The sequence below is a fragment of the Lynx canadensis genome, chromosome B3 (assembly GCF_007474595.2).
Source record: "Lynx canadensis isolate LIC74 chromosome B3, mLynCan4.pri.v2, whole genome shotgun sequence".
NCBI lineage: Eukaryota > Metazoa > Chordata > Mammalia > Carnivora > Felidae > Lynx > Lynx canadensis.
In genome coordinates, this window is record NC_044308.2 from 59904014 (window position 1) to 59929595 (window position 25582).

Here is a 25582-nt window from a genome sequence, read left to right on the forward strand (position 1 = left end):
AAACTAACACCAAAAAAATCATACCAAGGGTGATCCAGAGTGGGTTCTCTTTGCATTTGACATCTAGAAAGTGGCCCTTCAGGATAAAAGCCAGCCAGAGTTCTAGGCTTGAGAGGCTCTCCCAGCTGTGAGCTGTAGTCTTGGGACCCTGGTATTCTTTCCTGTAGGGGCACAGCCCCTTGCATCCCCAGAGAGGCCATCAGCTCACCTCTCCCACCTGGCTCCCCCACTATAGTACAACACCTGCCATGGAATGCTTCATTGCCCAAGAGCTATCAAATGCTCACATGGCATAAGGCCCTGAGAGTTCATTGGCTTCCACACTTCTTCCCAGCTGAGCAACACTGCCAAGAAAAACCTGAGGGCAAGTGAGAAAACCAGTTGTGATCTGCCCAGTAAGCAGGTGGCAGTGCAGCAGCCACCCTGCCTTCGGTGTCTCTTGGAGTCTTAAAGATGGAAGGGGGAACAAACGTACCAGGACCAGTTTCCTGAAGCTCCCAGCCGCCCAGCTGTTCTGTGAAGAGTGGCTCAGGAACCAGAGACAGCGGCCATGGAGCAAGGTAGGGGAGGCCCCCTGGGGCTGCAGGAGCTAAGGAAGAAGGAAGACAGAGAGACTGTAGGAAGTCAAGGGGAGAATGGATTCAGAGGAAGAAAGGAGTAAATAAAGAACTGAGGCTGAAAGAACCCAGAAATTTCAGAATTTGTTGATAGTCTGAGACCCACGAAACGTGGTGGAGGCCGGCTGGTAAACATAGCCAAACAGCTGTGTACCAGCACGCCTGCTTCCATAGCCCAGTGGGACGGGGCAGGGCCAGGGATTAGTGGGTCAGGGAGCCTGTCCTCTGCCACTTGCTGATGCCTTAACATTTAGCAAGTCACTTCTCTAGTTCCCAGCCCCCATGCCTGAAACGTGAAGGGGCGGGGTGGACAGGATGAACTTGAAGTTTTCTTCTGGCTCTGAAATTCTCTGCATCTTCAAACCTTCTCTTTTTCCCCACTTCAGAAAGTCTGTTCCTCATTTCAGCTAATCTGTTCTGTCTATATTTCCTCTCTAGAAAGCTGCTTTGACGATTAGTTCGTTAGTTAAAACCATTTCTAAAAATGAGCTCAAATTTCTACATATTTAACAGCTTCACCTTCACTTACTCTTTTTGTTTAAATTTTTATAATTTTGGGGGTGCTTGGGTGGCTCAGTTGCTTAACCATCTGACTCCTGATTTTGGCTCAAGTCATGATCTCACGGTTTGTGAGATACAGCCCTGAGAGTAGGGCCCTGTGCTGACAGCACGGAGCCTGCTTGGGATTCTCTCTCTTCCTCTCTCTCTCTCTCTGTCTCTCTCTCTCTTTCTCTCTCTCTTTCTGCCCTGCCCTGCTCGCTCTCTCTCAAAAATAAATAAATATTGGGGTGCCTGGGTGGCTCAGTCGATTGAGCGTCCAACTTCAGCTCAGGTCATGATCTCGCGGTCCGTGAGTTCAAGCCCCGCATTGGGCTCTGTGCTGACAGCTCAGAGCCTGGAGCCTGTTTCAGATTCTGTGTCTCCCTCTCTCTCTCTGACCCTCCCCCGTTCATGCTCTGTCTCTCTCTGTCTCAAAAATAAATAAACGTTAAAAAAATTAAAAATAAAAATAAATATTTAAAAATTTAAAAATGATTTTTATCTACACAAGAAATATATGGATATGCAGTTGAAGTAAAATAAGACAATAATTACAGATAAAGTTACAATCCCTTGACCACCACCACCAACCCCAGCCTCATCTCCAGAGAGGCCACTGTGGTCATATCTAAGAGAAATCATGGTTACTAGTCTTTTGCCTACATATTTATATTGTGTGTGCGTATGTGTGTGTGTGTGTGTATGTATAAGATCAGTACATATGTAAAATTATATATATATATATATATATATATATATATACACATATATATATGACTAGCTTTTTTGGTATAAATATCATAAATATCATGGTATAATCACATTGTACATATTTTTCTACAACTTGATTTTTTTTTTTCACTCAACAGTATGTGGTTGGAGCTCTACCCATGCCAATTAGTACCTTTAAATCTACCTCAAAAATTTCTACTTTGCATAGTACTCCATAGTACGGGTGTAAGTAATTTATTTATCCATCCCATTTTGATGGGCATTTAGGTTGTTTCCCATTTTCCAGTTATATAAGCAATGCTGCAGGGCACATTCTTATGTATGCCTCTGTACTCATGTGGGAGTGTCTCTCTAGGATTGATACTGAGATCAATTACTTTGAAGATTCTACCTATAATTTCCTTTCTATTTCTCTGATCATTTTACTCCCCTTCATCCCCTCACATCAAGGAGAACAAATATGCCCAATAGTAAATGTACTTCCTATTTGAAAGTCTGGTGTGTGGGGTGAAGAATAATCCCAGCATTATACGCAGAAGTTAACTTGACCCATGATGTATCCAGAGGATGAGATTTGGCCCCAGTGCTGGCTGTCAGGCCGATGTTGCCATACCTAGTGAGGAGTCTAAGTCATGAGCCCAACCTGAATTGGAGCCAGTAAATAATCTGTGTAGTCAGCTGGTCTCCAAAAGGGATGAGCTTCTTTTTCTACTACCAGGGGAAAGCCAGGTGCTCTCCCAGCTATCAGTAGGCTGGTTCCTTTCTGAAGACCAGCAATGGCAGCAACTGTTGAGTAATGGAAAGAACACGGGACTTAGGCCAGTAACCCTAGGTTCAGCCTTAGAAAAGACATTTAATATGCCTGAACCTTGTTTCCCATCTCCAAGTGTGAATGACATGACATTTCATCCCTCCAACATTGTGGTGAGGACTCAATGAGATAGAGTGTCTAGGATGGTGCCCAGCACATAGCAGACAAGCCTTCAGTGAGGTGTTGGTTGAATTTGAAATAAGTGCAGAGTGATTATGGAAAAGATAGAGAACTCTATTCAAACTAGCAAACATCTTTTGGTACCTACAATGTGCTGATCATTATGCTTTTATTTCTTTCATAAGAAACCCCATACCCAGGATACCTGGGTGGTTCAGTCGGTTGAGCATCCGACTTCTGCTCAGGTCATGATCTCGCGGTTCGTGGGTTCGAGCCCTGCATTGGGCTCTGGCTGACAGCTCAGAGCCTGGAGGCTGCTTCAGAATCTGTGACTCCCGCTCTCTCTGCCCCTCCCCTGCTTGTGCTCTGTCTCTGTCGCTCAAAAAATAAATAAATGTTTAAAAGATTAAAAAAAAATAGAACCCCCATACCCTATAGCAGTCATACCCCATTTTCTCCTACTTCCAGCCCCTGGCAAACCCTAATCTACCATCTGTCTCTATGGGTTTACGCATTCTGAATATTTCATATAAATTGGATTATATAGGGCAACTGGGTGGCTCCATAGGTTAAGCATCTGACTCTTGATCAGGTCATGATCTCACAGTCCTTAAGTTTGAGCCCTGCATCAGGCTCTGTGCTGACAGCACAGAACCTGTTTGGGATTCTGTCTCTCCCTCTCTTCCTCTCTCTCTCAAAATAAGTAAATAAACTTAAAGTGAATCATATAATATGTAACCTTTTGTATCTGGCTCCTTACACTAAGCATAATATTTTCAAGTTTCATCTATATTATACTGTATTCAGCATTCCTTTATGTGGCTGAATAACATTCCACTTTACAGATATACCACACTCGTTCATCCAATATCCAGATGGTGGTCAATAACCAGATGGTTGTTTCCATCTTTTGGCCATTATGAATAGTGCTGCTATCAACATTCATGTACAGGTTTTGTGTGAACAAATGTTTTCAAATTCTCAGGTCCATACCTAGGAGTGGAGTTGCTGGATCATATGGTAACTCTATTTTTGACATTTTGAGGAACTGCCATACTGTTTTCCAAAGTGGCCATACCATTTTACAATCCTATCAGCAATGTATAAGCGTTCCAATTTCTCCACATCCTCCCCAATACTGGTTATTTTCCGTCTTTCTTATTAGAGCCATTCTAGTGCATGTGAAGTGGTATTTCATTTGCATTTCCCTAATGATTAATGATGTTTAACATTTTTTCATTTGCTTATTGGCCTTTGCATATTTTTTTGGAGAAATGTCTATTCAGATCAATTGCCCATTTTTTATTTGTGTTATTTTTTTAATCATTGGGTTGTACACATTCTTTATATATTCTTGATACAAATCCCTTATCAAATGTATGATTTATAAATACTTTCTCTCATTTTGTAGTTGTCTTTTCACTTTATTGATGATATCCTTGAAGCAAAAAATTTTTAATTTTTTTTTTTTATTTTTTTTATAAAATTTTTTTTTTTTCAACGTTTTTTATTTATTTTTGGGACAGAGAGAGACAGAGCATGAACGGGGGAGGGGCAGAGAGAGAGGGAGACACAGAATCGGAAACAGGCTCCAGGCTCTGAGCCATCAGCCCAGAGCCTGACGCGGGGCTCAAACTCACGGACCGCGAGATCGTGACCTGGCTGAAGTCGGACGCTGAACCGACTGCGCCACCCAGGCGCCCCAAAAAATTTTTAATTTTGATGAAGTCCAATTTATAGGGTTTTTTATTTTGTTGCTTGTGCTTCTATTGTCTTATCTAAGAAACCATTTCCAAGTCCAAGATAATGAAAATTTACTCCTATGTTTTCTTCTAAATGTTTTATGGTTTTAGCTCTTACATTTAAGTCTTAGATTAATTTAGAGTTTATTATTGTATATGGTGTAAGGCAGGGTTAAAACTTCATTCATTGCAAGTGTATAGAAATATAATTAATTTTTGTATATACATATTGTATTCTACAACCTTGATGAATTTATCTGCTAGTTCTAATTTTGTGTGTGGATTTGTTAGGATTTGCTATATTCAAGATCATGTCATACATTAATAAAGACAATTTTACTTATTTCCAATGTGTACTGGCTAGAATCTCTAGTACAATGCTGAAGAGAGAAGATACCCTAGTCTTGTTCCTAATCTTAGGGAGAAAAGTATCTAGTATTTCATCATTAAATATGGTTTTGACTGTGGATTTTTCATAGATACTCTTTATCAGTTTCAGCTAGTTTACTTCCTTTCTTAGAGGTAATTTACTTGTTGGGTGTTTTTTATTATGAGAAGATGTTGGATTTTGTCAAATGTTTTGTTTTGTATTTCTTATAATCTAGAATACAGCTGAGACAAAACAGCTAGGCCTGTATCCTCATTGGCTTACATATTGTGGTAGAAGGCAAACAAATGAAAAAGTAACTACAAAAATATCTGAATATTTCTTGCTGAGCCTGAAATTACTGGCTCCCAGTAAAAGTTTGTTGATAAAAATGAACAATTGAGCATGATATTAACTCAATGAAGCAATTAAGTTTCACTATAAGTGATGCAGTTAAGTACTCTAGGCCAGTGGGAGATGGAAAGAAGGGTGGGTCAGCTCAGGCAGGCTTCGTGAAAGAGGTGGGTCTTCAACAGGCCTTGGAGGACAGGTAGAATTTGGTTAGATTTTGTTAGGACAGACGGAATGAGAGGGCACTCTAAGTTGGGTTTACAGCGGATCAAAATACGTGGACAGGTAGGGCTACCATTTGCTTGGGAACAGATTGGTTGGAGGAGAGGGCCTATGCTTGGAGTGTTGAGAAGCAAGAACGCAAGTAACTGAAGGCCAGGTGTGGAGGGTCATAAGTGTCAGGTTAAGGAGTGTGCCTTTTGTATGGTAGGCTGTAGGGTATCTCAGAACTTTTAAAGCAAAAGGATGGCATGATTAAATTGTCTTGAGGAAAGATAATCTGGTGATGTGTTAGGAGAGGATGGTGTAGGAAGCAGGACACCTAATGGAAGTGGTTATGGCCACTAGGGGTAAAGTGAGGAGGTCAGAATTATGCAAATGTGGAAAGGGTCAAGTGGACACCAGAGATGTTTTCACGGAATGAAGGGATGTGTCCACATACGAATGGAAAAAGACCAAGAAAGAGACGGGTGAGCCAAGTGTGGCTTAAAGGTTGTGAGCCCAGATGCCTGGAGACCACTGTAGGACCATGGCCAAACATGGAGAAGTCAGAAATGGAGCCCTTCTTGGGGAGACACACTTGGAGAGTAGTGAGATCAATCTGTGTTTTATCAGAGGCTCCAGAAGGCTGGGAGTGGGACTTTCTTTGACTATCCTCAGCATCCCAGCTCCCAGGGCATTAGGCATGTGACATTAGTGGTGGTCAGGGAGCCAGCAAATTGCTGAAAGCATAGTAGTTAACTACCAGACCTGGAGGCTGGCACAGGGGCAAGTGACATTGTTAACTTGAGTCTAAAAACTGGATGCTGGGGTGAATCTGGAGACATGATAGGCTGAAGGGAGCAATCAAACTTGGCCAGGACTATGAAAGAGGTTGGACAGAGGCAGAAATCCATGTACCTCTGGAGGGCATAAAAGGGGAAGGGGATAGAGGGTTATAAAAGCAAGAAAGGGAAAGAAGAAGGAAGTAACAAAGAGGCAGTTGCAGGCATGAAGCCTCATTTAATCCTCATACCAATGCTGTAACACTGGTATTATGGATTCTGTTTTACTAACTTGGAAACTGAGGCTCAGAGAGGCTAAGTTTCTTTCTCAAGTTTGTACAACTAAACAGTGGTGGGCAAGATTGGACCACACTCTACAGCCCTGCTCTTTCATATGCCCCTGGCTGCCCTGTTGCAGGGCTGGAGGTGGCCCTCACAGACCTCCAGAGCTCCTGGAACAACGTGCGGCACCACACAGAGGAGATCAGCTCTGACCGACTCCTGGTTCGCCGGGGCCAGGCCTTCAACATCACTCTGTACTTCAGGAAGCGGGGCTTCCAGCCAGGCCTGGACAATATCATCTTTGTGGCTGAGACTGGTGAGGACCCCTGAGGGCTGTGTGTGTGTGTGTGTGTGTGTGTGTGTGTGTGTGTAGGAAGATTCTGGAGGGTTGAGAGTTTACTGCAGAGAGCCTGAGTTCTGCTTCCCTCTCAGGACCCCTACCAGACTTGTCCAATGGGACTCGAGCCCTGTTCAGCCTGGCAGGTCATCATGGTCCCAGCCCATGGATTGCCTCTCTGGAGACCAATGGGGCCAGCTCCCTGGAAGTGAGCCTGTGTGCCCCTCCCACAGCAGCCGTGGGTCGGTATCTCTTGAAAGTTCATATTGACTGTTTCCAGAAGTCTGTCACAGCCTACCAGCTTGGGGAGTTCATCCTGCTCTTCAATCCCTGGTGCCCAGGTAAGGTGGGGTGTCTGTGTGTGGGTCCCTTGTCTCTGCCCCTTTGTCATTTCTAGACCCCTGTTCCCTGACTACCAGAAACCTCCCAGTTGTATGCACTCAGCATCTACTCCCAAGCACCAGAAACAAGGCAGGAAGAACTTGCTATTTACTTATTTAGAATTTTGAAAACATGAGCAAAGTCATCTTTACTTAAAAAGAAACTATTGAGGGGCACCTGAGTGGCTCAGTCAGTTAAGTGTCTGACTTCGGCTCAGGTCATGATCTCATGGTTCATGGGTTCAAGCCCTGTTTTGGGCTCTGTACTGACAGCTCGGAGCCTGGAATCTGCTTCAGATTCTGTGTCTCTCTCTCTGCCCTCCCCCCATTCATGCTCTGTCTCTGTCTTTCTCAAAAATAAGTAACATCAAAAAAAGAAAGAAAGAAAGCTATTGGGACACCTGGATGGCTCAGTTGGTTAAGTGTCTGACTCTTGGTTTCGGCTCAGGTCATTATCTTATGGTTTGTGAGTTTGAGCCCCGTGTTATCAGTGCAGAGCCCACTTGGGATTCTCTCTCTCTCCTCTTTCTGCTCCTCCCCTGCTCATTCTCTCTCTCTCTCTCTCAAGTAAAAAAAAAAATGTTTATTTATTTTTGAGAGAGAGATAGAGTACAAGCAGGGGAAGGGCAGAAAGCTGTCAGTGCAAAGCCCGACATGGGGCTTGAACTCATGAACCATGAGATCATGACCTGAACCAAAGCTGGACGCTTAACCAACTGAGCCACCCAGGCACCCCAATAAAATAAATTTTTGAAAAGAAGACTAATATAATTAACTTTGACCACTATTAACATCTACCTTTACCACACATTTTTAAATTAACTTGAGTCTTTTCATTCTAAGAATAAGAAGTGTATTGCACTGAATATTTGTGGAATGAAGTAAAGAAAAGAAAGAAGAAAGAAAGAAAAAGAATGAAGGAAAGGAAGGAACAAAGGAACGAAGGAAGGAATGAAGGAGAGAAAGAAAAAATGAAAGAAAGAGGAAGGGAGGGAGGAAGGAAAGTATAAAGTGAAAAGTAAAACCTTATCCCAAACTCCAAGTTCCATCTTCCAGAGGAAAATTCTGTTAGCATTTTCTTGTGTAGTCTTACAAAACTGTTCCATGCTTAATCAAATATGTATTTATGCATATATACATATGTGTGTGATTATACAGTTGTACCACAAGTGGGATTATATAGTACATAGCATGCTTTAACTTGCTTTTTTTATTCAACAATTCAACTTTGAATATATTTTCCTATCAATGTGTTCTTTTTAATGGCTACAATTACTCCATTGTTTGGACTACCAAATGTTTTTAACTAGTCTCCTATATATGGGTATCTTGGCTGTTTCCAGTGTTTGTCTTAGACAAAGATATATGGAATATCCCAGTACCACCTGTCCTACGATCCCTGTAATCTAAATCCACCTGAGGGCAGAGTAGTTATACAGACATACAGACATGGTATGGGCAGAATGAAGGACAAGTCAGGAGGAGAGAGTGGGAAGAAGGGCAGGAAGAGTTGAGAGTTGAGAATGTGTCTGGTAGGCTTTGGAGCAGAGGCCAGACTCAACAGTCCTATTCTAGTTGGAGAATATCCTCTCTCCTTCCTCCCTCTCATTCTACCTGCTCCTCCAACCTTATTCTAAGGGGGCTAGGTGAGTCATACCAGAACCTGGCTGGGATCTAGCATCTCTAACCACCTCCTACTGCCCTGTCATTGAGTGGCCCAGAGCTCTTACCCATTAGCCGTATGAAAACGCTCCACCACTGGGTCAAGGAGGACAGTTGTCTATCTGTCTCTATCTCTCTCTCTTGTATATACACACACACACACATGTCCTGGCCTCCAAGACTGGGTTTCAGACTTGTACTTAGGCCTCTCCTGAACTGTGAGGAGGAAAGTAATCACTGTAGGGCCTTTTTTTTTTTTTTTTTTTTTTTTTAAAGCTGTGCCCCATCCAGGTCCCAGAAGACTCAATATGGGGCTAGGGGTTGGTAGGCCCTGAAGACAGGATCAGTGGCTACCCCATCACCATGTCCAAGATATTGGCTAGGGACCCCCACCCTGCAGTGCTGGCCACTGCTAGCCCCTGCTGTGAGGAGAATATGTGTGGTCTCAAACATGAACCTGCAGATCTGGTCACACTGGTGCAAGACCTCATTAAAATGGATCTTCTCTAGGAGTCTGACTCTACCAGAGTCCATGCAGGCTGAGTCTGAGGCTGCCTCTGAGGAATTGAGGAGAGTACTTTCACCTACAAGTTAGGTGGGCCTTCCAGATTGTTCTAGGACACTGCAAAGAGGACACCTACTCCCATGGCCTTTATTTGTTCATTCTCAACTTAAAAAAAATTTTTTTTTATATCATGAAAGCAATATGTGCTCATTCCAAAAAATCTGGAGAATACCAACAGGCAAAAAGAAAAAGAAAATTACTATCAACATCTTTTAGAATAGTCTTCAAAATCCTTGGTATAAATATGTTTTAAACAAATGTCAATTCATGCTGTAACATTATTATGTAACCCATTTAAAACTTAACATATCACGTGTAGATTTCGAGGCCTATATGTACAATTTTGTAATCTTACATTAATCATGTATGTACAGAATTCTGTGGTGGACATGGCTATTTAACAAGCTCCCAGAACCAGGCACTTAGGTTGTTTCCAGCTTTTCAGTGTTACAAACAGTACTCAAATAAACAGCTTAGCATCCAAATCTCTGTGTACTTCCTAAATGCTGTCCTTAGGTTAAATTCCTATAAAAGGCATGAGGAGGTTAATGCCAACCCCTAAATCCTGGTTTGCTCTTTTCCAGTCAGGTTTAGTTGAATGTAGCAGAAAAATCATGGAATATGGTGACATATGGACTCTGTTCAAATTTCACTCTGTGTTTACATGTGATTTGGACAAGTTACTTACCACTCTGAGCCTGTTCCCTCCACCCTTAATTAGGTCAGGATGTAAATGTGCTTTGAAAACCAAGAAATTCCACTGAAGGTAAATTTTCACTATTCAACCTCATGTTCGTATTGAACCTGCTGCTGGTGCTGAGGGATTGTAGAAGGTGGGTCTCTCCAAGAAACCTCCTCTTCTGCCCCTTTTGGTGACACCCAGGGCCATCCCCAGAGCTCAGTTTCCATAAGACTTTGCCTTCTGGGGATGGGAATGAGGTAGGAAGGGAATGATAACTTTTTTGCTTTGTGTCCTGCCACTTTGATTCCTAGGGGATTCTGTCTACTTGGACAGTGAGCCCCAGAGGCAGGAGTATGTCGTGAATGATTACGGCTTCATTTACCAAGGGAACAAGAATTGGATCCGCCCGTGTCCCTGGAACTATGGACAGGTAAGTCTCAGCCCTATTCATAGCCCATCCAGGCCCTGGGCTTGTGGGAAGTGGGGAGCAGGAGCAAGGTGGGAGGGTTCTTCTCATGCAGGGCTCACCCAGAACGGACAAATGGTAACATCAAAGTGTGAGATGATGGGGCGCCTGGGTGGCGCAGTCGGTTAAGCGTCCGACTTCAGCCAGGTCACGATCTCGCGGTCCGTGAGTTCGAGCCCCGCGTCGGGCTCTGGGCTGATGGCTCAGAGCCTGGAGCCTGTTTCCGATTCTGTGTCTCCCTCTCTCTCTGCCCCTCCCCCGTTCATGCTCTGTCTCTCTCTGTCCCAAAAATAAATAAACGTTGAAAAAAAAAAAATTAAAAAAAAAAAAAAAAAAAAGTGTGAGATGACACTCCAGGGAGCTAAATGAGTCGGAGGATATTCTTTGCTGATCATGTCTGATTTGAACATCAGGATCTAAGGGGGAAGGACAGCTAAAGGCACCCACCAGGGAGTTCCATTGACCATGATGATGAGGACAAAGGGACAATAATGAGGATGGCCATGGCAGTGCCTGGTTGTTGTTTGTTAAACTGTTTCCAGTTGGGCCCCATTTGCCTCTCCCACTTCATCTTCATTATCTAGACCACAGACCCTAGAATCAGTTGCGTCACACTGAGGAAACTTGTCCCTGAACATCTCAGCCAAAAGCAATGTAAATGAGCAGTGATGTACTTCCTTCCCGATTACTATTGCATCTTTGTTTGTTTTGATTAGATACCTTTTCCTTTTTTTTTAAGATTTTTTTAAGTTTATTTTTGAGAGAGAGTGAGCACACATGAGCAGAGGAGGGGGAGACAGAGGGAGACAGAGGATCCAAAACTGGCTCCTCACTGATAGCAGTGAGCCTGATGTGGGGCTCAAACCCACAAACTGTGAGACAGTGACCTGAGCTGAAGTCGGACACTTAACCGACTGAGCCAACCAGGTGCCCCAATATCCTTTTCATTATAAAAGTAATACACAGCTGTTTTTAAAACTTTACAAGGAAATGTTACAAAAATGGGTACTTAGGGGCATCTATGTGGCTCAGTTGGTTAAGTATCTGACTTTGGCTCAGCTCATGATCTTGTGGTTCATGGGTTCAAGCCTCATGTTGAGTTCTGTGCTGAAACTCAGGGCTTAGAGCCTATTTCAGATTCTGTGTCTCCCTCTCTCTCTGCCCCCTCCTTGCTCATGCTCTGTCCCTCTCTGTCTCAAAAATAAATAAACATTAAAAAAAATTAAAAATGGGTACTTAGAACACAAAGGGCATGCTAAGCACCATCACCAGAGTGGTGTATGTTCCTCCATGTTTTGTTTCTTCTGCATATTCTAAAACGTGATTGTATTTGTAAAAATGGCATCACATTAGTCGGAATGTGTTGCAACTCCTGCCTTATTGCAAGGCCTGCCTCCCACATAAAGCTCAGCCTACAACAGGTGCTCCAGGAAGTCCAGGGCCAGGCCAGGGAAGAGGGTTCTTAAGACTGGGATCTGGCACCACAACACTGTTGGAGGAAGACTAGTCTTGGCTGCCGGATGGCTGTTGGCTGGGAAATCCTTTGTGGAGCCTTGTGTCTGTTTGATATGAGTCCCTCTCCTGGACTTGCCCAAATAGAACTCCAACACATGTGGTCTCAGGCACAGCGTAGGCCTCCTGAGGTGGCTATTTTCAAGATGAGACGTGGCAGCCTCAACTGGCACCAACTGACCTCCCCAACCCCTCACTCAGCACAGGCAAATGAGGATCCAGAGAGGCCCTGTAGACAGGAACCTACCATCATCTGTGAGCAACAGAAGTGAGAAATTGCTTTTTTTTGAGCCCTGGCTCCTTCCCTTTCTTCCTGTCTCTTATTCAGTGAACTTACATCGAACACCTGCTGAATATCAGGCAGAGTACAAGATGTTAGGGATATGAAAATGAATTGAATGCTGTCCCTGAGCTCATAGTATAGTGGGGACTCAGTCACATAAGCAGGTTACTTACCATGCAGTGGGATATGCAAAGACTGAGATGGGCACAGGATGTTCTGAGAGCCCGGAGGAGGAGCACTTGGTTGGGAATGGAGTCATTGGGGAAGCTTCCTAGAAAAGGAGATGCTTGAACTGAGTTATCCAAGTGAAGAAAGGTGGGGAAAATACCCCAGGCAGAGCGAAGCATGAGCAAAAACACAAAGGTGAGAAACAGTTTGGTCTGCTGCAAGGGTTACAAGGAATCTGGTAATGCTGGAGCAAAATGATGAAGCAGGAGGAATTGAGACATGAGGCTGGAGAGGTACAAGGGGCCAGATCAGGGAGGGTCTTATGTGGCTGTTAGGGGAGGTTAGAGTTTTGATTCTGAAGGTCTAGAGGCCTCTGAACATTTTAAAGCAGAAAAGTGAACTGATTAAACTCTCCCCTGGGGAAGATAGGTCAGAGAAAGTTCCTAAATCCTGTTTATTGTCCAGTGGGAATATTACATGGGGATAAATGCATTCATTTACTCTCATTCAACCAAGATGCATGGAGTCCTTACTATGTGCTGGGCACTGTGCCAGGTCTGGGGCATACAGTTACAAGGACAGCTGGAGACAGACAGAGTATATGCTCAGGCAAGCAAGACAGAGCTTGGCTCCATCATTATAACTGACATTAAAGGCTCAGGGTCAGGGAAGGCCTCAGATACAATGTCATTCACACCAAGCCCGAAGGACAAGTCAGCCTGCTTTGGGTGGGAAGCTTCCATAACTCACACACTATTAGTCATTCCAGAGCATGACTGAGTCACAGGTACCATGGCTAGTTCATGCCAGTACCTCAACAGTAGCTGCCAATGGTGAGTTGGGGTAGCAAGTGGAGGTAGAAGATGAGGCAACGTGGTTTTATCAAGAACATCCCATAGGCTCCAGGAATGAGAGGAGAAGAGGGAGAAACTGACTTTTTAGCCAGTCAGACTCATTGGAAAGAACCCCAGCGATTTGATTTGTAGGACATACAAACTGGGTGAGTTGTGACACCAGAGCTCAGAGATCCTGCACCTGCTTAGGAGGCAGTTTATGTCTGTGCTACTGGACACAGTTACCTTACAAATTGGATCATATTCCGCAAACCACTCCATTGGAGAGTTGGGTGGGGTGGGTCATGAATTTCTTGTCATATCTACATGTGCCAATCATGGGAGCCTTGCTTCTCTGCATCTCTCTTATAGTTTGAAGAGAATATCATAGACATCTGCCTGGAGCTACTAGACAAGAGTCTGAACTTCCAGATTGATCCAGCTACAGACTGTGCCCTGCGGGGAAGCCCTGTCTACATCAGCAGAGTGGTGTGTGCCATGGTGAGATTGGGTCTGGCTCTGCCCACCCAGGGTATGTCTAGGGAGGGAGGAAGCTGTGTGTGTTGGGGGGTGCCCCCTGACAGTTGTCTCCTGCAATGGGGGTGGGGTGAAGAGTCGAGAGCAGGGACCCTCTGGCAAAGCCAGTTTGGATGAGGCTAATGAAAAAATATGGGTAACAGGTTTTCTCAGCTGAATTCCGAAATAGCTGGGTGTGGGCCATTACCTTCATTAATTCCAAATTAATGTTTCAGGAAAGGCTGAGTATAACTTTGGTTTAGGAACTGATCTTTTTTTTTTTTTTTTTTTCGAAATTTCCTTTGCTCTGAGGTATTTTTAAGAGCTCTTGGAGCCAACCTCTAGCTTTGCAGGGGGTAGTAGAAATAGAATGATCAACTAATTAACAGTAGAGACAAGTCAGAATGGCCAGTTTCCTACCCCCACCACTTCCCTAGCAGGTCTGGAAATTCCCAGGTAAAACCAGTTTGAAGAGTCCTTTGTGTCTCAGGCCCACAGACCTTGCAAAGCAGCCCACACATCGCATCTTGCTGAGCAAAAGAATGCTTCTAATGGTTCTATATATGGTTTCTCTTCAGATCAACAGCAACGATGACAATGGGGTGCTTAATGGAAACTGGAGTGAGAGTTATTTAGATGGCATCAACCCTGCAGAGTGGACCGGCAGTGTGGCCATCCTGAAACAGTGGCATGCCACAGGCTGCCAGCCAGTGCGCTATGGGCAGTGCTGGGTCTTTGCTGCCATCATGTGCACAGGTAGGGAGTGGAAAGGGCGACATGGAGAGAACAAGTAACGTACTGGCTCATGTCTTAGACCTCTGAACCGTTCTTGTCCCAGTCTTGCACAGTTCCCACTAGAGAAATGTTTGGAAGGAAGCCCCTCTGTAAAAATGTCTTCTCACTGACCCCGGCTTCATGTATCTGGACTTATTTCAGAGGATGGTTCTGAGGCAGAAATTAAACACTTTCCTGTCCTTTCTCTTCCTCTGAGTTTGGACAACCTAGGAGCCTGGCTGGAAATTGTTTGGTCCAAGACAGGAATGAGATGAAAGGCCAAGTATTTAGAAAGCTTACAAACTGATTAGTGCCCTTTCTGAGCACAGAGAGTGGTCTTGACATGGGAGGGAAATGTATATCGGAGTGGTGGTATGGGCCATGGGGCCAGGGAAAGATGGCAGTTGACATAAAATGACCTTGAATTTGGAGTTGTCTCATGCTCAGTAGGCCTGGAGGCCTGACTCAGGTCAGAGAGGTAGGGGATGGAAGAAAACAGGAGATCAGCTTTTTTCTGATAGGAAGTGGATGCTACACTAGTAGAAGGAAAGCTAAAAAAATATGTATGGGAAAAAGAAGGCAAATGGAAGTTGATTTGCAGATAGCAGGAGGAGCAAGCAGAAGAAAGGGGTGGCTGTGAATCTTGAGGCAAGTGACACCTAGAAATGAGTCACATATAGAGACAGCAGGAGGAGGCCTTCTGCTTCACCCAGGGTCCAGCTTGCTATTGGCTCTCACCCTCACCCTGACCCCCATACCTAGGCTGCTCTCAGCCTCCAGGCATGCATATCTGTATACCTGACTTGGGTCACAGTCAGGAAGTTCTTATTCTTCTTAGTTAGGGAAAGAGGCCAGTAGCAGCTTTCACTCACAGGAGTCTCTAGTCCATTCCAGGGAGACCAGATCTTCCACAGCTTCACGTTTATTGCAGACTCAGGCCTTTCATGTAGAAATTCCCTGTATGACAAAGCCTGGTGCAGTCTGTGTGCTTGTATGTGCTGAGGCCATCTCTGAGCTCTTGGAGGAAGCCTAGAGACAGCCCGGCTGTTGAGCTGCCGAGGAGAGAGCACCAGGGCTCTGTCCAAGGGCACAAGGAGGTTTCTGTCAATATCCACAGAGGATGACTTCAAATAGGTTGGTGAGGAGCTCTTCCTCCTTTTCAAGTGCAGGGCCCCATCTTGAGTTGGAGGCTCTGATTGCCCAGGGACAAGAAACTAGGAATTCAACAGCTTTGATACCCAGAGCCACAGAGATATGGGTGAACTGGGATGTCTGAGTCATCCAGGGAGCAGGCACAGGACTGGTAGGCAGAGAACAGATCAGTCTTGTGCATGTTGGAAAGGGAACTTTCCTTTGTGTGGAAAAGCCTAAAGACTAATGGGCCAAGTGTGCATGTAGAGAGGGAGAGGACCAGGGTTTTGGGTGTGGTTGTCTGGAACTGGGCAATGAGAGGGGTGGAGCCAGTGAATGAAGATTGTGTAATGAGAGCAGACCAATTAAAATGTTTATGAGAATCATGGCCGCTTTGTGACCTGGGAAGCAAAGGGCTGGGCAAAGTGGGTCAAATGTGGCTTGATCCAACTATAGCTCAGGCAACAGCAGCTTTCCCCCAAAGGGCCACCATGGTGTATATTAATAAGCATATCTGTTTGAAAACTCATTTATTCATCCAGCCACTTATTGAGTCCTTATTCTAAGCTAGGCACTGTGCTTCAAGTATTCTTAGATACAAAAATAGGTAAGACCCAACCTCTATCCTCCGCTAAAAGTTAAGGATTTATCAAATTCCTTAGCCCAACAGAGCTACCAAAGCACATTTATTAGTAATATTGTTTTTATTTCACAATCACTATAGCTGATGTGCATTGCAGACTTCTTTTGTGCCAGGCACTGTGCATTGGGGACTTCTTTTGTGCCAAGCACTGTGTTAAAATCTTGACAACCTAGAATAATAGTGAGGCATGTGGACTCTGGAAGTAGACTGCTTTCAAATACCAACACTACCATCAAATGCCTGAGTAGCCTTGGGCTAGTGCCTCAGACTTATGATGGGAGAAAGTAATAGTACCTACTGAATAGGGTTATTGAAGGACTGAGGTATGTGGAATGTGCTAAGAATTAATAGTGCCTGGCTACAGTGAATGTTCAGTAAGCATCAGCTAGGGTCACCTCATTTGATACCCTCAAATGACTATATGGGGTAGGTTCTATCATCATCATCATCTCCACTTTGCAGATAGGGAAATGGAGCAGTAGAGCCAGTCTCACATCCAGGTCTGGTATGCTGTAACCACTAGGAGATACTAATACATACATATTGCTAGCAACTGCCACTTACCCAGCATCCTCTGCACTTCAGGCATATGCCGGGCACTTTTACTCTTTCTATCCTCACAACCGCCTGCAAAGTAGATATCATTACCATTATTTTACAGATGAGAAAACTGAGGCTTACAGTGAACAAATGACTCTTGTCTGACTCAGAAATGCATTCCCCCCCTGCAGCTCTGCCTCGCAGAATTGCCTTTTTAAATGTCAACATATTGACGTCAAGTTCCTAATGAAAAATCACCAAAAGGAAAACGTGCATGCATCAAATTTTGAACAGGATTTTTCTTTGACATTCAATTAGTTGGCTGTTATTTGGGGAATTTCAGACAAATCTCTGGTCTACCTTTTCTGTACTTAGGGCTGGCCACCCACAGCTCTCAGTCATCAGGCTTTTCCTGTTCTGGCCATCCACTCTCTGCTACAAGGGACCTGGAGAGAGTTCCAGCAGCTCCCCTGCCACTTGTCAAGGTTCTAGGGCTGGTTCTTTTATATTCCAGTTGCTCTTTTATACTGTGGCTTTTTTTTCTGTGCTCCAGAGCAGACTAATCTTTTCACAGTCCCTCAGTACTATCCTTTCCCACTGCAGTTTACAGAGTCAGAGTGGGGATTCCCTTGGTCACCAAGTCCCCCTCTCTCTTGCCACTCTCTGTGTGGTCTATTTTTTGTTGTGCAGAAGCTTTCAGTCAGCCCTCAGTTCTTCTTCAAGAGGAATTGCTCTATAAATAGGTGTAGATTTGGTGTGTCTGTGGAGGAGATGAGTTCAGGGTCTTCCCACATTGCCATCTTGGACCAGAACTCCTGAATTGTACACTTTACAAGGGTTCTGGTATGTGAATTATATCTCAATAAAGTTGGTTTTTTGCCTTTTTTTTTTTTTTTTTTAAGGCAGTCATCCTGGGAATATGCCTGGTCTGTTCCTGCCCACAGCTGCATGGGTAGGGATAGGGTCAGCAGTGACTTGGAAGACATGAACATTGACTGTGAACAGGTCTATGGGGCATAATCCCCTGCTCTATAAAGTAGAGAGGTGGCCCAGGAGGCATGGGGGGAAGGATGGTGGGAAATGGTGTGGGAGATGAGGAGGTTGTGTTGCTTAGAGCTAGGCCCTCCTCTCTTCACCCAAAACTACCCCATGAGTACATTTTGTATATTGGATCCCCACTTAACACTTTACCTTGCATGTAGGGTCCTCTGCTTAAAACTTTTTGAACACCCCTGGGCTACATGTCACCTAAGATTTCTTCTCACTCAGTTGTATAGTGGCCTCTATAAAGTACCTCATTATCTTCATTTGAATACAACTCTTGTCCTCACCATTTTCACTGAGCCCTTAGCTCTCAAAGAAGGAATCTCAGCCCCAGTCCTGGTGCATTTTGTTGCCTCAACCTTTGGCTCAAACACAAATCTACTATTGTTCTCCATTGATTAAAGAGACATCAAGGCTTGTGTGGAATGTTCCCTTACCAGGTTGTGGGTTAATATTTGGCCAGTACCTAGAAAAATGCCTGGCACATAGTTAATTTTACATAAATATTAGTTATTATAATTAGCCTGATACTGTTTTAATCTCAGCTTCTTGGGCTCCAGAGATCTGACTGGATCTTGCTCACAAGGTGTTTCTAGTCATCCCCCAAAATTCAGTTCCCCATCATCTGTCTCACTTTTTTACTTTATTTCCTTCTTTCGTTCCTTGGAGTGTTTAGGGTTAATTAATCATATTTCTCATTTCATGATATTTATTATAATAGGTCTGGTTCAGGCCCCTTTTTAAAAAATTAATTAACTAATCAATTAGTTTTTCCTCACTTTTGTCTTGCAACCCATTCCTATTCACCTTCCTCCATGATAGGGAAACACTTTGATGTATTTAATATGTAACATTGTCTCTGAATGTGTTCTTACCAAAAAAAAAAAAAGCATATTGTTATAGTGCAATATTTTGTCCAATATTTATATGTTATATTTTTCATCTTTAGAAGTTCCACTGGATCTTCTTTCTATCTTCCATTTCTCTTCTTATGGTCATGTTTTCCTTTACCTCCTCTTGAGCATATTTATAATATTTAAAATAGCTATTTTAAGGTCCTTGTCAGCTAATTCAATCTCTCTGTTATTTCTAGATCTAGTATATTGATTGACATTTGTCCTGGTTATGAGTCATATTTTTCTGCTTCTTTGCATGCCTGGTAATTTTTTTAGTGGACATTATATTTTTAAAGCAGTTTTAGGATTCATTGTCATTGCAGACAAACAAGAACAGTTCTAATATGAACTTGTGAAGGCGTATCTGAAAAACCAAGACAATATAACCATCTTGGTTTAAGGAACAATGAGAAGCATGGGAGGAGAAGATACTTTTACCATTTGGAAGCTTGATGCTTCTGGGGAGAAATTAAAAGATGCTAAAAATCATCATATTTAAATGCAAACACTTCAACTCTATTAGCTGAAGTTTGACTGTATTCTTCAGTTTAAGCCATAGAAGTGTGGCAGCAAAGCTGATCAAGCGAATTTCAACAGATTTAACTCTAACTTTCCACTGATTTCTCTTTTAAAATTGGAGCCACATTTCCACATGGGGAGCTGGTGGGAGACGGGGGAGGAAAACGAACTGGTGAGAAGATTTCACAGCTAGTCCTGAAACAGACTCCATGTTTAATACACCATCAGGATGATGTCCATCACCAGTCAAAAGTGAAGCTGCACTCCTTGAGGACAGGAATGTCTTTCATTTTTGTGTATGCATCTAACCCATTGCCTGGTTAATCACAGGGGCTTGACATGAGCACTGGATGAGTGCTGAATGGCTGAGTGAAAAGACATAGTAATTCATGCTGGGAGTGTGGTGTGGTGTAATATACCTTGGGAACTCTTCAGGCCTTTCCAGATTCTTATATCTGGTCCACCTTTATCTAAGCATGACTGTGTGAGTGTTGCGTGCATGTGTGTACACACACACAAACACACACACCTCCCTTTTATGTAGTACTCAGTTCCCCCCAAATTATTAGTGAGTCACCTGAGTATCATGTCAAACTGTGAGTCATTAGGACTGGTAGTCTGCAGAAACCTTATTCACAGGTTAAAGACAATACATGTCAACACAGATTTAATGAGCATCTACTTTGTACCCAGCACTGTGTTGGAAACAAAGAAATATCAAGAAAAGCATCTGATATAAATCCGAGTCTAGGGGGATTTGTAATCTGGCTGACAAGATAAAACAAATACAGGAGATCACAGAGAGCTCCATCCAGTGATAAAATATGCAGCACAGGTGACTGGATTAAGTGAGAGCATGAGAAGGGAAGTTAGTGTGGCATGAAGTAGTCAGTGAAAACTTGAAAGAGGAAGGTGTATTGAGAATGAGTTGGTGCTGGGATGCCTAGTGAAGTTGCAGTGGTGTGGCTTGTAGCTAGAAGCATGGGGATGTTTTGAGATCAGAGAATCAGGGGCTTAAATCCTGCCCTGGCTCTCCTCTTTCTGCCATGTGACCTCAACCTCTCTACACTTCAGGTTTCTCCTCTTTTAAGTCGGGATAACCACAGGGTTTGGGAGATGAATAAATGAGATCATGCCCATGCAATGCTTGGCACCATGGCTGGCACTATGATGATGATGATAATGATGTCATCAACCGGCAAAGAAGATGGAGAAGACTGAAAGACAAGCTCAGTTGGGCATGTGTCTAGAAGCAGCGAGGTCTCCACAGAGGCTCAAGATTCAAGTTTAGGAGTTGTGGGCACAGAAGTAAGAGGTGAATCCACAAGACAAGATGAGCTATTGGTGGGAGGACAGAGCATGGAGGACAGAGGGAGCAAGACCCTGGGAAAAATAAAGTGTATGACTTCATGCAAATCTGAGTGCTGTTAGCTCTCTTAGTGTGGTATGGAAGCAAGGCCTCACTCACTCCCCATGTGAGCAACCATTCTAGCCTCACCATGGGTTTACGGTGACAGGCTGTTGTCCTCCATGATGACAAAAGTGTGAGAATGGATCAATGCAAATCCATCACCACTCAAAGCTTATGCTCTACTGACAGTCAAGCTTGATACCTAAAGCATAGGGCGCAGTCATTATGAAAGTGCTGTGCAAAGTCAGAAATCACGAGAACAGGCAGAAGATTTGTGAGACACTCATTCAGCCATCTAGCAATGATGCACCATCAAGTTTCTGCAAAACAGGCCTGGCTCTGTGTTGTTAATGGTCATATAATGATAACGACGAATATCACACAATCCCTCTCAGGAAGGCAGACTCATAAACAAACCATCACAAGTCATGTGCTAAGTCAGGTAAAGAACTTCAGAGTGCCATGGGCACAATGCCACGTGTTCAGGTGGAAAAGGTTCATCCAGCCTTGTTGAGCACAAGCTGATACCACCACTGACAGTTCATGTGGCTATTTGTGAATTCATCACTTGGTGTGAAGAATGGAGGCTTGTTTCCTACTTTCCCTGCCCATCCCTCCTTGGCACCTTCTCTTATTATCAGAAGTGTTACCCACCCTCCTGACTGTAATCTTAGCACAAATGTGCTCACGCAATGCTCCTGAGTCACCTGAGTGCTCTTGCCTTATTCCTGTCCCATTTCCTTTAGTGGCAGCTTTTCCAACCTCACCCTCCCCTCTGAGGCGGTCCTGTGTTACCTCCACCTACAACTCACTTGTCAGCTCTGCTCACTCCCTGCCCTCATTCCTTGGCCTTGCACAGAGCTGTGCCAAGGAGAGCTCCAGGTTCCCTTTTGGGATCCTCTCCCCCTCTTTCCGAGCTATATCCAGAGATGTCTCTTCACCCTGACCTGGAGAGGCTTTGTGCAAATATTGTGCCAATATTTGTTAACATAGGAAAATGCATGAAATGTTTAATAAGGGAAAAATACTAGAATGCTGAACTGTGTGCACAATACTGGGAGGTGGGCTCAGAATTGAGTACGAGCCCAGCAGTGAAATCGGGATTTGAGTGATAGGTCTGCCACTTCCTAGCCATTTGACGTTAGTCAAGGTTGCTAACTTTTCTTAGCCTCTGATTTTTTTAAAGTTTATTTATTTGTTTTGAGAGAGAGAGAGAGAGCATGCACACCTGTGAGGTGGGGAGGGGCACAGAGGGAGAGAGAGAATCTTCAGCAGGCTCAATCTTAAGATTGAGCAGGCAGAGAAACTGCCCCCAAGGAGGGGCTTGATCTCACTGTTTGTGAGATCATGACTTGAGCAGAAACTGAGAGCCAGACCCTTAACCAACTGAGCCACCCAGGTGACCCTCTTAGCCTCTGATTCTTTTTTTTTTTAATTTTTTTAACATTTATTTTTGAGAGACAGCAAGACAGAGCACAAGTGGGGGAGGGGCGGGGGGGGGTTACACAGAATCCGAAGTAGGTTCCAGGCTCTGAACTGTCAGCTCAGGGCCTGACATGGGGCTCGAACTCACAGACTGCGAGATCATGACCTGAGCCAAAGTCAGTCGCCCAACCAACTGAGCCACCCAGGTGCCCCTGATTCTTAATCTTTAAAATGAGGATAATAATGGTAGCTTCTGTGTAGAGTTGTCCTGAGGATAATATAGCAATATGCCTGGCTGATATTATTGAATTTCATTATTATTATTATCATCATCATCATCACCATCATCATCATTATTATTAAATGGGGTGGGCTGCCAATGCTGGACTTGAAGGGACAGGGTCCCCAGGACATCGGCAGTACCCCAGCATCGATGGGCTGGGGGATATTGCTATACTTAAAGAGTGCAGAATGGGGGAAATATGGCAAGGGACAAAGCACAGAAGTTGGTTGGCAGAGGGAAAGATGCCCTCTCAGGAATAAAAACAATGTAGTACCTCCTTTCTAGAATTTCTCTACTGGGTACAAACCCTCACTTTTCTAAGCTTTTGTTACACAGTTTCCTTCCTTTTCTGCCTTCCTTTGTGACACTTTCCTTTATAAGCTTCCAAGACAATACACCCATAGAGAAGGGGGAATCCAAGCCACAGACCCTTTGTCTAAGTATCTGATGGTCTGAGCTGAAATTCTAGCATTTGGTTTGAAGATGGAGATTCACAGCCAAGAGATGAGCAAGACCAAGTCAGGCCACTGAGTAGTCTTGCCAAAGGAGTCATGCCTGCCCAGTGCTGCTTGCAAAGTCAGGGACTCACAACTTGCTGGAGTTTCTGTGGGCCCTGGCAGTGCTTCTCTGAGCAACCGGAAGCCCAGCCTCTGCACAGTGTCTCTTCCATGAGCCCCGGAGAGGGGTTCAGGAAGGTGGGGAGAGAGGTTGGCAATATCATCAACCCAGTGCTCCAGACAGCTCCCCTGACTAGTCCTGCAGGTGCCAAAGAATGGTTTCCCTGGGCCCAGGGCCCTACATCCAGGAATCCATAGAATTCCTGAATCCACAGCCCACAGGAGTTTTGTTTTTGTTTGTTTGTTTGTTTGTTTGGGTTTTTTTTTTTTTTTTTTTTTTTGCTCTTTCTGCAGTAATGAGGTGCCTGGGGATCCCCACCCGTGTGATCACCAACTTTGACTCTGGCCACGACACAGATGGAAACCTGATCATAGATGAGTATTATGACAGCACAGGCAGGATCTTGGAGAATAAGAAGAAGGACACTGTCTGGTGAGAGACCACCTCTCTGTCTCTTTCCAAGGCAAACTCCACCAGCAGATAGTGGGGCAGGACTGTGCCCACAAGCCTGCTATTCTCCCAGACCCGCCTCACTTTTACCAGTCCCAGGGCCCTGTATCCCTACCTTGAAGGCTGAGACATAGCTGAACACAAAAACGATTCTGAGTTTAGAATCCTCACATCACAACAGCTTTCTGCCCTGGGTGAGATTTCCCTCTTTGCCATCTCCTTCATTTAATACTCAGCCTATAGCTCTGACTACAGGAGGGCCTGAAGCCCCACCTCCAGACACACCCATGTCTGCCCCTGTGACTCAGCAGTACACACAAGAAAGGCCATGAGGACCTTTGGGAGAGAGAGTGAGGGATATTTAACTTCAGTTAATTCCAGTTAATATAGAGTTAATACTCTCTATTCACAGAAGAAAGCTCTTTTCTGGGCAAGTCAAGGCTCACAGGAGGAAAAGCTGCCACTACTCACCCATAGAGTTTGAAGGCTTAGGGTGCATTAAATTTGTCTTTCTATTTAGCGGTCCATGTACCCATCAGCCCCTGCCTTGCTCTGGAAAGAACACAAGCACTACAAGCTCTCTCTTGCCTTCATTTGACACTGACTCCTCTGGCTTCTCCTTCAGGAATTTTCATGTGTGGAATGAGTGTTGGATGGCCCGAAAGGACCTCCCTCCCGGATATGGAGGCTGGCAGGTGCTGGATGCCACCCCTCAGGAGACGAGCAATGGTGAGGCTGTCCAGAAGAAAGGTGGAACCCACTCCCCAGAAACCGCCCTTACCCCTGCCTGACCCTGCAGCAATGACCCATCGTGGCTCTTCTGTTCTCCTTCAGGCCTCTACTGCTGTGGCCCTGCCTCTGTCAGAGCCATCAAAGAGGGAGAGGTGGATCTGAACTATGACACAGCCTTTGCCTTTTCCATGGTCAATGCTGACTGCATGTCCTGGCTTGTCTACGGAGGGAAGGAGCAGAAAATTCACCGGGACACGAATACTGTTGGCAATTTTATCAGCACCAAGAGCATTCAAAGTGATGAGCGAGATGACATCACAGAGAACTACAAATACATAGAAGGTATGACTGAGTCAATCCCTGCCAGAGTCCAAGTCCTGTGGGCTCCTTCCCCCCCACCCCAGGGAACCTCCCAGCCAGCTGGGGTGGCCCTCTGGGGAACCAGAAGGCATCTGAGGGATATAACCCAGGTCCCCTTGTCTCCTCAGACCTTCAGTTTTAAGGTCTCAGTTGAGATGTTCCCATTGCCTCACTTCCTTGTGCTCACCGCCACCCCACATCCCACAGGCCAGTGAGCAGCCTCCACAAGATGGTCACATGGACCTGTAGGGCCAGTAACAGGCATCCCACCAGTGTGGGATGTGAATCCCTCATGGCTGTCTTCTTGGAAAGTTACCCTCCTTCTGAAGATGGGAGGGGATCTGTAAACCCTATCATATTAGTTAATTTAATTAATTTCATGTAACATATTGATTAATTAACTTTGTTTTAGTGAGTGTTTGGAGGACAGTCCAGACCACCAACCAACACCAAGGCCACATGCTTACTCCCACCCCCACCTGCTGCAGAGGACGGTTCTGAGAGGTGGGAGACCTGGCAGGGGCTTCTTACTCTAGTCAGCAGGGACAAATAGACAGTTAAGGTAGTCAGGTGTGAACTAATTCCCAAAATTTGAGAAAGACCAAGCACTAGGTCCAACCCCCTGGGAGGCCAATCAAAAATACACAGTCCATGAAGGCCAGAAGCTAAGTGAGGAGGAAAAGCTAAGCAAGAGTGAATCAGGAAAGTGGGGGAGCGGCAGTTAGCTGAGCAGGTGCTAGGAGTGCTGGCCAGTAGGTATCTATGGTTTGTCTACGTGGGCCTTTGGGACCCACAGAGAAGTTCCAG

The 25582-nt window shown here is 44.6% G+C and overlaps 1 protein-coding gene across 1 annotated transcript in view; it reads left to right on the forward strand.

Annotated features, from left to right (window-relative positions):
* Positions 1–260: 260 nt before the first annotated feature.
* TGM5 (transglutaminase 5) overlaps positions 261–25582 on the forward strand; it is a 31466-nt gene continuing 6144 nt past the window's right edge. Inside the window, exons 1-9 of the mRNA XM_030318373.2 lie at positions 261–560; positions 6682–6861; positions 6978–7223; positions 10483–10601; positions 13806–13934; positions 14528–14705; positions 23527–23665; positions 24309–24412; positions 24518–24757. Coding sequence (XP_030174233.1) covers positions 551–560; positions 6682–6861; positions 6978–7223; positions 10483–10601; positions 13806–13934; positions 14528–14705; positions 23527–23665; positions 24309–24412; positions 24518–24757 — 1345 coding nt within the window. The 5' untranslated portion in view covers positions 261–550. The remainder of the gene's footprint in view (positions 561–6681; positions 6862–6977; positions 7224–10482; positions 10602–13805; positions 13935–14527; positions 14706–23526; positions 23666–24308; positions 24413–24517; positions 24758–25582) is intronic.